The 12,081-nt window shown below is 35.8% G+C and overlaps 1 protein-coding gene across 1 annotated transcript in view; it reads left to right on the plus strand.

Moving 5' to 3' along the window:
• The window catches only part of LOC110456678 (cathepsin O-like), an 8,873-nt gene extending 368 nt beyond the window's left edge, over positions 1-8,505 (plus strand). Inside the window, exons 2-9 of the mRNA XM_021507554.1 lie at positions 1,060-1,162; positions 1,352-1,460; positions 2,481-2,546; positions 3,248-3,404; positions 3,893-4,008; positions 4,708-4,871; positions 6,149-6,241; positions 6,653-8,505. Of these exons, the coding sequence (XP_021363229.1) occupies positions 1,060-1,162; positions 1,352-1,460; positions 2,481-2,546; positions 3,248-3,404; positions 3,893-4,008; positions 4,708-4,871; positions 6,149-6,241; positions 6,653-6,690 (846 nt within the window). The 3' untranslated portion in view covers positions 6,691-8,505. The remainder of the gene's footprint in view (positions 1-1,059; positions 1,163-1,351; positions 1,461-2,480; positions 2,547-3,247; positions 3,405-3,892; positions 4,009-4,707; positions 4,872-6,148; positions 6,242-6,652) is intronic.
• Positions 8,506-12,081: the final 3,576 nt, after the last annotated feature.

The raw sequence follows: 12,081 nt of genomic DNA on the forward strand, positions 1-12,081 counted from the left end.
CCCACCCCACTGAACCGCTTCTATCAAATTAAACTTGAAGTTGTTTATCAATAATGTTAACGTATTTAAGTTTGATGTCCTTTTAGCATTTACATATGTAAGGTAAGATTGTTGCCACGGCAATCTCCTGCCAATTCGTGAATTGTTATTAGAAAATTCAGTACAGTTTTCCTGTTGAATAGTTGAATGTCTTCGTACTGGTGTTTCGCACCCGTGAAACATAAAAAGACACATTAGTGAATATGAATATGGGATATTATGAAAAGTTCTTTTACACAACCAATAAGATTTTCTATGTGACGTTTCGATGACTATATATATATATAGTACTGTACCATATGTACACTGTCACCTTCATCAGACAACTGACCAGTGAAGCATATGCACACAAAGTTGTAAAATGTGTACAAGTTGCCCATAAAATCGATGTCAATTTGGCTACACTGTAATTAAGCGTATGAACAAAAGTTGTTATACATGTATATGCACTGTAATGACTCGATTCAGCTACGCTTTGTATAATACTTGGTCATAGATGTGCGAGTCTTTGAGCCCCCTCATCTCAATTTAGAACTCAGGCCCACTGCTGCATATCCAGATGGCTTCCTGTATCTGCCACTTGAACAGATTGCTCTCTCGGTCCAAAACTTTGGAGTTATCCCAGTCAATCACATGATTTTCCTGTGTGGCATGATCTGTGATTACCGATTTATTTATCTGGGACTTTGACTGCTTCCTTTCTGCTCTGGTAAATTTCCTAACTTCTTCGGTTTCTGTATCCTTCCGGTGTTCACCAAGGCGGACCCCAAATCGGCTTCAAGTCTCTCCAATATACAATTTATTTCTGTGTTTTATTCTTAGGGTTACTAGGATATATTACGAAGCGTATTGTGGGGCTTCATGGCTGTTGCTTTGCCATGACCTTATCTTATAATAAGAAAATCTTATTGGTTGTGTAAAAAGAACTTTTCATAATCCATACTTACCAACCTGAAGAAAATATTTAGAAATATGGGTTATAATGGAAAAATATTCAATATAATCTGTAAATTATTTCAGGAGAATTTGTATAGGATAGAAAAATTGAATCAACAAAGCAACAAGTCATCTGCATGGTATGGAGTCAACAAATTTTCTGATCTCACACCAGAGGAATTCAAAGGTAGTTGTAAAATAAACTCAACTCTTTCTTAAGTTTAGTTCAATTTAGTTGGACTTAGTGAAAATAATTTAATGCTGACAAAAAAAAACATTCCATGAAAAATGTTTAATGTATTTTTTTTCTGTAATTTTGTATGTTTTACAAGAAAGATGTTGATCAGATACATGACTTTTCCTTTTTGTTTTTCAGCGTCTTACCTGACTGACCTGAAGCCACACCATGGTGTCCTGAAGGCTAAGGGTTATGTAACCCAAACAGAAAAGTTATACTCTTTAAATATACCCAAGAAATTGGACTGGTTAGTACTTAAACATTTGAAGTTAAAAAAATATATGAATGTTAGACCATAATAATGTCTGTAATCAACTTCATCTTACAGATTTAACAATTTCACCAGAAGCATGAAATTTTATGGTATGGTATATATGCCAATTACTAAATAGTATACTTAGATAATAAAAGGTTATTTTAAAATTGATATTGTGTATAATTTCTTGATAAGATCTTACAGTAGTAGATATGGAAGTGGTCTTGTTAAGTTTGTATGTAGTTTTCACACTCAAGTTATATTTTTGGTAAATATATTTCGGCTAAAAAGAAATTGAAAAACACAAAATTGAAAAAATAATCCTGTGAAATGCAATACACGATATTTAGCTGTTATAATACATGTATGAGAAATCTGCCCTGAAGTTTAAGGAGACTATCACATTAATGAAAAATACTCACATTGTAGTGTCATAATTAAGAAACTGAAGATATTATCCATCCTCGATATCCAGGGTTACGCTCACTGACGCTCTCTGTGAAACACCTAGATAATGAGGATGGATATTGTCATAAATTCATAGGCAAGGTCAAATGAAAAATAGTGGTCGTCCCTTGCCTCTTCTACACTTGTGTCATGAAAATCTATGACAGGGGAACTCATTTGAAATCCTGTCAATGCATTTTTTTGATTTTGCGAGTAAATGTGTTAAATTGTATGTTAACTCATTCACCCCTGAGATTTCATAATTCCAACCATTAAACTGGAAGAGTTCAAATGTGTCTTCAGGGGTGAATGAGTTAGTGAACCCAACATCTGATTCTCAGTTTTAAGTAAATAAGTAAAAGACTACACGACAGAAAGTTAATTTGTTTTTTCTTAATTTCTTTTTAAATAAAAAAAAGCAAACTACTGATTTTTGTCTTAAAATTTCAGATGATGCTGTAAAATTATATTGTTTAACAGGGAAAAAACATCTTAAAATTGTTCTGCTTTAGTTAATAAGGGAAAATCCTGCATTATTTTTAACTTTATACATATTTTGATCAGGAGAGACTTCAAGAACCAGAGCTATGTGAGCGCGGTGAAAAACCAAAACGGTTGTGGAGGATGCTGGTATGTTGGACAAACTGGATGCTTGTTAAGAGATATATTCTTGGCATTCATTAAGAAACAAAAAATGACTTGAAATTCACAAAGATTTTTTTGTACACTTAGCTTAACAAAACATACCTTCTATCTTATCATAACAGGATCGAGATACACATGTCATCTTACCCGTCATAACAATAATAACCTATTTCCTAACTTTAGTACATCTTGGTCCTGTGTAACATATACACTGCTTGTTGGCTACATGAGGAGAACACCATCTTTAAACATTATATGGTTTTGATTTCATGCACTGTCACTTAAAGATTTTTGTAAAAAAAACGCGAATTCAGGCAGTGTTGAAAAAAACATCCTGTGTCTAAGACCAGGTACTGAAAACAGCATTCCTGAGTACTCTTGCTTGTTTTACATTAACATGTACATCTGGTTGTGTTTAAAAATAGAAATAGAGAAAAATTCAGGCAGTGTTGATTTTCAGTTTTGGGCTTGCTAGACGTAAAGTATAACAAAAGATAAAAATGATGTTATAGAGTTTACAGTTTCACTGTAACACAAATCACTCAATAAAAATAAATTATATTCCTGTATGCAGTGTAATATTCTGTTATGTCGAAAAAAAATAAAAAAAATACAGGTAAACAATGTTATGAATGATGAAGTATAAATTGGCAATTTATGGTAACTATGTGATTTATAATTGACAGGGCGTTCAGTACAGCCGAGTTAGTGGAGAGTATGTATTCTATACAGAAACATGTGCCACCTCCGGACCTGAGTGTACAGGAAGTCATTGACTGCTCGATGTACAACTCCGGATGTCAAGGTGGGGACACCTGCACCGCCATGCAATGGCTGGTGGATGTGAGTAAACAGCTGTTAATACACGTGTAACCTGCTTATACTTGAAACCTGTAGAAACCAGATCTTAGTTCTACTTTCTATGGAACTGAATTGACTACTGGACCGTCAATCTCCCAGAGTTCCAGTTTCTAAAAAAAATTGTTGTGTTTTTTTTCCTTTAAAAGGGGAGTTTTAAATTTGGAAATCGGAAAAATCTGCTTGATTTAACCCATACACCCCTGAAGACGCATTTGAACTCTTCCAATTCAAAGGCTGGAATAGTTCATTATGGAATTTAAGGGGTGAATGAGTTTAACATTCACATGATTAGTAGTATATGTGATCTTTCAGTCATATCTTTAAACAGGGATGGGACTCTCCTGTTTTATCCTCAGCCTCGTACCACTGGTGACTGACTTGTCTTTACATACACATATATATACTGGTCATTTGTTACGTGGACTTCTCTCTGCCTTGTCAGTCGGCCATAAATTCTTACTTTTTCGCAGAGTCATGTTCCCCTGGTCAGTGATGCTGTCTACCCTCTGACAGACACGTCAGAAAACTGTAACCTCTTACCGACCTCATTCACCGGGGTCAAGGTCAGCAACTTCACCTGTCAATCGTGAGTACAGCCATAATGTGTTTTAATGTGTAGATGTATAAGGATGCCATAGTCAGGTTGGACGTTTTTAAATATAAATTTTTAAAGATTTGAGTCAATTTCCCTCATATTCCATGCATATATAGTAAGGATGGTACTCTTTGATGGGTAATAGTTTCTTAATGACATCTTTAAAGAGAACGTAATGACTTTGATACAAACTGGTGAGTAACGACCTTTGTACCGAGCTAACATTTAATTCAGATGTTCTAGCGTGATTAGCTAACAGTTTCTGGATGATACTTTTAACAGGATTTTCATAAATTTTGATGAATTTGAATGAAAATGTTTTAGACACCGCAAGAGGAAGGGGCCACAAAGACACTGAAGGAAGCTAACTACAAAAAAATGTTTAGCTAGTACAAGTGCATTTTGTTGACCAGTTCAGGTGACAAAACAACTTAGTTGTGTTTAATTCTAGTTTACCTTTAGATATAATCTGTCACACTAGATTTAACCCATTCACCCCTGAAATTTCATAATGTACTATTCCAACCTTTGATTTGGAAGAGTTCAAATGTATCTTCATGGGTGAATGAGTTAAGCAGGTAGCCAATTTTCAACTGCACAACCATGATAAGGAAGTCATTGGATCTGTGGCTGTAAACTTAGGACTCCTTCTGTATAAGTGTGTAAAAGGTGTTTTATGTTTCTGTACAGATATATGGGAAATGAATATGATATGCTCGTGCTACTTTCCAATGGGCCGCTGACAGTATCAGTCGATGCCACCCTGTGGGCCAACTACCAGGGTGGCATCGTTCAGCACCACTGTGGCAACACCATCAACCATGCAGTGGTCATCGTGGGATATGACACAACAGGTAATGGGATAACATCTCCAGCACACACGCAGACATACACACATAGGGAGATATTAGCCAGGTGGCATAGGACTAGTACTTAGCGCCTGATAAGGCAGCTCCTGCGAATTCCTCAAAACTTGTATTGATTAATGTATATGCTTGTTGTATTAATTGTATATCTATGTACTGTAAAGTGCTTTAGAGTGGCTTATGTTAGCTAGATAGGGCTCTATATCAAATGCTGTATATTATCATTATTATTATAAATAGTCCCAACCACAGAGGTCAGACATGCCATGCATATAAAAAAGTAAACTGGCAGCAAAAATATGCGATTAGGTACAGTGCTTTGTTCTCCTGTTTTGATGTTTTGTTGAGAGGTCAATCTGATAAATACCAGCTTGAGTTGTTAGGTGGTGCAAGGGGATAGCACATTTGCCTTTTACCTAAGATGACAGGGGTTGGTTGGTGCCTGTGTATACATCTGTTTTCCAACAACAAGAAATATGAGAGCATCACTCTGATTAGCTGAAATAAAATATCAATAGAATGTGACCCCCTATTGGGGCATCATTAGATCCTGATACATGCAGAGAATCGTATTAAGTTAGAATGTGGGTCAGATAGGTATCTGTAAATGAATCTTGTCATATTGACCCGGCAAAGAAGCAAAAAATCAAACTCTATATTTTAATGTACCTTTATGTTCTGTACATGAACCTCAATAAATTTTGTCAGTAGCAATTAATAAAAAAAATTGTGTTCAGTTTGTATTGTTTTTTTATTACTATTATTTTAAATTTACATCTAAGCAAATACAATAGAGAGATTTGAAGGAGAAAAAATTGTGAGAATGCATTTTTTGATGTTTTTCCCAAAAACCGTGTAAGCGTAAAGAAATCCAACACTTTGTAAAATCACATCCATACAAAACTGTTATAGTAGACATTTAACTCATTCACCCCTGAAGTTTCATAATGAACTATTCTAACCTTTGAATTGGAAGAGTTTAAATGTGTCTTCAGGGGTGAATGAGTTAACCCTTTAACCCAGGTATGTTACTTTAGTAGACTCTACCATGCACTGACATGGATGTGTCCATTATGGTCTGCAGTGGTGAAAGGGTTAAAGCAAATACATGTCAGTAATTTGTTGAAATATTAAGAGTCATTTAGTTGTTTTTTTCAAGTTTCCAATGTGAAATGATGTAGTGTAGGTTTTTTTTTTGTTTTTTTTTTTTTTGGAAAAGTTCAGTTCATTGTTGTATAATCACCATGGCAATTTTCTACCAACAGGTGACATCCCATACTATATCGTGCGGAACTCCTGGGGACCAGACTTCGGTATAAATGGTTATCTACATGTCAAAATTGGAGAAAATATTTGTGGTATGTTTTCATCTAGAATGTGTACATCTTAACACTTTTCAACATATCTTTGTTTGTCCTGATTTAAAGCTTTAAATATTTTGTCACTTTATGACTTACTTGCTAACCATTTCACTAAATGCTTTGAGAAATATTAGGGCCAAAACCATACATACCTTACCCTACTTATTCTTTTCCATGTCAGGAAGTATTCATGTACTTAATCAGTCAAGGTGTTCAATGCCCTATGGATCAGATAAAGCAAATAAATGTGGAGTTTTTATAAAATTTTACCTACGATAAAGTTGGATCTAAGTTCAAAGTGTATCCTAGACAAAAGTCTGCACTGTTCACCGTTGTTTGCTCTCCAATGTTTTTCTCACAGCTATATCAATGTTTCTGCATTTGTGATTTCAATGTTAACATTTACAGGTATAGCTGGACATGTTTCCACTCTGTATGTCGTGTAAGTGACCAGGTGATACAGATGTTTACTCTCAGACAAGTGACCAGGTGATACAGATGTTTACTCTCAGACAAGTGACCAGGTGATACAGATGTTTACTCTCAAACAAGTGACCAGGTGATTCAGATGTTTACTCTCAAACAAGTGACCAGGTGATACAGATGTTTACTCTCAGACAAGTGACCAGGTGATACAGATGTTTACTCTCAGACAAGTGACCAGGTGATTCAGATGTTTACTCTCAGACAAGTGACCAGGTGATAAAGATGTTTACTCTCAAACAAGTGACCAGATGATTCAGATGTTTACTCTTAAACAAGTGGCCGGATGATACAAATGTTTACTCTCAGACAAGTGACCAGGTGATCGAGGATACAGATGATGACCACTGGTGTCCAATGTCTATATTATGTGTTGAAAGATTGACCAGGTCATCAGGGAAATTGCAGATGACCACTGGTGTTCAGTGTCTTAGTTGTGTGATCTATGAGTGACCAGTTGACCGCTTGTGTGTCTGTTTTCTAGTTGTGTGAGTGACAAGGTAATCCAGGATTGTCCATATTGTGTGATCTATGAGTGACTAGTTGACCACTCGTGTGTCTGTTTTCTGATGTCCTGTCCACTCTCCATGCCCTGTGATGGACAAATGACAAGGTGATCAAGAATACAGCAGATGAGTGTTAGTGTTTCTACTTCGTGTTGTGACTCATACACAACTACGTAGTATGTAGTTTGGTGCCTTCGACATGGTATTTCAGCAAGATAGCACTATAAAGTCGGCATCAGAGCCACGCTATCACAAGGAGGCAAATACACCAACATACCCTGTCTCCAGCACACATACACACTTGCACGCTTACACAACATACATGGAGGCATGTCCTTCAGTCATAGCATTTGGGGAGTAGAGGGCTGGTATGAACTGCTATCAATAGTGTTCAATTGAATTAAGTTTACCTATTTTCAAGGTCTGTTCACAGAGGTCAAATGTGTTAATAACTTTTTTTTTTCCAACAATATTTTTTAGTATTATATGTAGCATAATCATACTTTGTAGTTTGTTGGAGTGAAGGGCTGTTAGTTTTGTTCATTTAAATTACCTATGCCTTGACCAGTTCACAGACATAAAATGTTTTGAGAGCTTTTAACAATACAGCACACACCTAGACATACACACATATTGAGGTACTAGCTAGGTGGATTGGTGCTATTGGGAAGTGCCTGATAATGCAGCTCCTGCGAAATCTTCCAATTATATTTATTGAAAAAGTGAGTTGATTTTTTTGTATTAATTGTATGAAATTAATATCTGTGAACTTGTACTTAAATTCACCTCACTATGGCCTATTCTTGTTATAAAGGGTAATCAGTGAAATATTGTATAATAATCAATAAAGCATATACCACATGGGTTTTTTCCCCAGGTACTCCAGTTTCCTCCAACATTAAGACCCCTTGCACACTAACACCTGGGCCAAGAAGAATGAATAATATAAGTCGAAATAACCTGTTTCAAACTAAAGTCATTTGTTTTAATTAAACATGTGAACTATCCAGGTCCCCTGGCCTCTTCAATCAAAGACACATTATTTTGTATATGACCATATTTTGTACAACAGCATGGATTGATAAGGACTAGCGTAAATTTCATATTGATTGCCGCTAATACTAACATTCACACTGCACACACAGGTTTCGGGCCTTTGTGCTGACTTTTACATAATAGTGTATTATGACAGGTTTTGATGGAATGATTCCTAATCACATATAATTTATTAAGCATAATGACTTTATTTTTTTAATAAAATTTTGCACTTTCTTAAGTGTTTTGTTGTCTGTTGGAAATTAAGAAAACTGGAGAAGAAAGTTTAATGTTTCGACTTTTTTTGTTCTTAGTTATCAAAAGTTAATAAACTTGATATTCAGTGCCAGAACTGCAAAGAGTGGCAAACTCCAATCTTCTCTTCCTTTTCACCCTGAAACTTCCACATTTGTTATATTATACGAAAACCTAGAAGGGTAGACTTTTGAACAGAAAATTTTAAAAAAAATGAAACGCTGCATTTCAAAAGCCATTTTATCAAATAATGTACTGTGTTATCCAGTGAATATTAACACATGTAATATGACCTATTAGCCCGGTGATTGGTTGAAAGTTTTAATTGTGACGTCACGCCTAGGACAAAGTGCATGACGTCATAGACTTACGCACTGGAATCAAAATGGCGGCTTTTTACATTTCAAGGTTGCATGAAAAATGCCGTTTTACACGAACAAAATTGTAATGCCACATCTTGATTATGTGACAAAAATGTGCAATTTATGAAACTCGTCACGAATTGAAAAATCTTAAAACTCGTTTCATAAATCTCATATGAAATGGAAACTCATGTAAGATCCTATATATAACACAAACAATCTTAATAATGCCTTTTAGAATTCATTTTAACACAAAGAAAGTCGTACATTTAATTAATAGCACTTTTCAAAGGACGTTATTACGCGAAAAAGTCATAATAGAGAGGTTTAGCAATAATACATGTATTAGTGTAAGCTTAGTCCGAATTATTCTGACGTTTTATCGACTTTTTCATATCGGTCTGTCGTCGGTTAATCGACGACAGACCGATATGAAAAAAGTCGATAAAACGTCCGAATAATTCGGACTAGTGTAAGCTATACGTACACGTTAAACATTGAGGATGTTTAGAAGCAGTACGTGTACAGGATGAATGGTCATTGGTTAATTTAATCCAATCAAAAACCCGGTTCCAATGGTCCAGTTTCCAAGAAAGATGTCGACATATCGTCTGCTTTCTGTAATTGAAGAAGATGCCGATTTTCTCCTTTTGACAACATTGGAAGATTTAGATATACAGTGTCACAATAGATTGTAACCTTGGTATAAATGTACAACGAATGGAAGTAAACTGTTTTAGATAATGGCTTGGTTGAGCAACTAGAGAAGACAACGATGAAACGAAGGATTCATGTGTGAAGTATCATAATCCAATACAAACGAGGCAGGTCCGTATCGTTATTATTTATGGGTATTCATAAAGATGTTATACAGAAACGTGATAGTAGTATTTCGTATTCTGAAACCTTGGAAAATGTATAGGTAGGGTTCCCTTGGTTGTCAAGCAAGCAAAGTTCTTACTGCAGGCAGGCAATGTAATAGCGTTTGCAGACAAGGATTTAGTGATTACGTGCTTTGTCTGAAGACAAAATCACATACATATCATGCAGATCGTTGAGTGTGAATGAGCAAGAATTTGAGTTCAGTTTAGATGAACTCTAGAAAATATAGATATGAGATACGATCAAATTTATAAGTTTTTACATGTATGTTAAAATTGAATGTAAATTAATTATATGTATGTATTGTATCATAGATATGTATATCGAGGCAGATATTTGCCTGTGTCCATCTTTTATCCTATAAAATCCTATTAAATATCGTATCGCCTTTGGTCTGTTACAAGTACTGCCTTAACATTCGGATACGTCCTTAAATGACCATAGCTGTTAATGGGATATAAAACACAAACAAAACAAACCAATTGATAATTGCTCTCTTTCTTCCGTTGCACTTCAAAATGTGGATAATTTTATTTTCAGTCAACATTTTTTTGCGATTTTCCCCATAACGTCTGCATTCTCATCGATGGCCCTGTGTATAACAACTTTTCAACTCAGTAGGGAGACTGGGCAATTTTTGCTCAACGGTAAGTCCGCGGCAACCGCTGATATTTTTGGTTTTGGTCAAATATTTACAATTTTGAGGATCTTGGCAGTTTTGTTGGCTGGGCGACACATTCAAACGAAAAAGGGACCAGGAAAACTCAATCATACAATTATTAAAAGGAAGACCATTACTTTTGGGAGGGTTGAAAAAAAAACATTACCCCACTGTCTTTTTAGTTTTAACAGAATTGCTACACTCTGACAGCTGCACACTGGATGGTAAAAATGAAACCCTAGCATTGAGTTTCGATCGTGTTGCTGTAATATACGAATATATTGAAATATCAATTTGAGGCAGATTCGGCCCACCAGTGATACCGGAGGTGAGCTAATAATTAATTAACTACTGATAGACCAACTGGGAAACCATGAACACAGCAGTCAACGTCAGCCATCTTGCATCTTTTTTTTCTGGAAAATATACAGGGCCTTTTTCTTTTACAATGTGTAAACAAACCGACCAGATTTAGGGAAGGAAATGTGCCCTCTCTGCTCAACATCATACTCGTAAACGAAGAAAATATGCTTAACACGAGCGACATTAACTATCTTCCTGGTGTAGGAAAGAGTGGCAACATCACTATGTCACTTAATCTCAACTGCTATGCCTAAAGTGAGCAAGCAAATGTACAACAAACCAGAAACTTTCATAAGGGAAACTATACTGCAATTAAAGAGGATCTTATACAAGCTGATTCACGGTCTAAATTTGACAACTGTCTTATCACGGAGGAAAGTCGGAACTGTTTTGTTGACAACCTATCAAATATTATAAAGAAACACGTACCAGAGAACAAGCAATACCGAGGAAACATCAAGAGACCACTTGACCACAAGACCAATGAATCAATCAACACGAAACACAAAATCAATGGGAAAAAATTCCTCCACTGCAAAACAGCTGAGAACTTTAAGCAAGCAAGAAACGAGGCAACAGCAAACATAAGGCGAGCCAACTATATATGTACACGAACATAAACTGGCTGACGAGATAAAAAAATAAATCCAAAGAAGTTCTGGAAGTACACGAAATCAAAAAAATCAACATCCATGAACAGACTCGAATTGACCAAGAAGCTGCAGACACATTAAACCAGTACATTTCATCATTTTTTTTATCGAAGACATGACGAGAGAACTCCCCGATATTCATATGAAAACATAAGTACACCCCTGGACAGAATTGAAATAACGAATGAGCTTGTACAAAAGGCAATACAAAAGATCAATCCCAACAAAAGTCCTGGGCCTGACGGTTTACATCCAAAACTATACATTGATTGAAGGAAAACTAGCTAACACGTGGAAGGGGGGACAATGTAAAAAGAAACAATTATCGTCCAATTAGTCTAACTGCGGTGGTTAGTAAAATTCTACAACGAATCATCAGGGACAAAATACTGTAACACATGGAAACAAACAACTTCCTTACAAACAGCCAACACGGTTTTAGATCGGGTAGACCATGTACAATCCCACTATTAGAGTCCTTGGAAGATTGGATTGAGGAACTAGACAAAGGGGAGACAACCGATGTAGTGTACCTAGATTACAGCAAATCCTTTGACAAAGTGGCTTACAGAGGGCTACTGCATAAAATTTCAAGTTTCGGTGTGGAAGGCGAAACCCTTAAGTGGATCGAGGATTT

Source organism: Mizuhopecten yessoensis, unplaced genomic scaffold, assembly GCF_002113885.1.
Source record: "Mizuhopecten yessoensis strain PY_sf001 unplaced genomic scaffold, ASM211388v2 scaffold8821, whole genome shotgun sequence".
NCBI classification, from domain to species: Eukaryota; Metazoa; Mollusca; class Bivalvia; order Pectinida; family Pectinidae; genus Mizuhopecten; species Mizuhopecten yessoensis.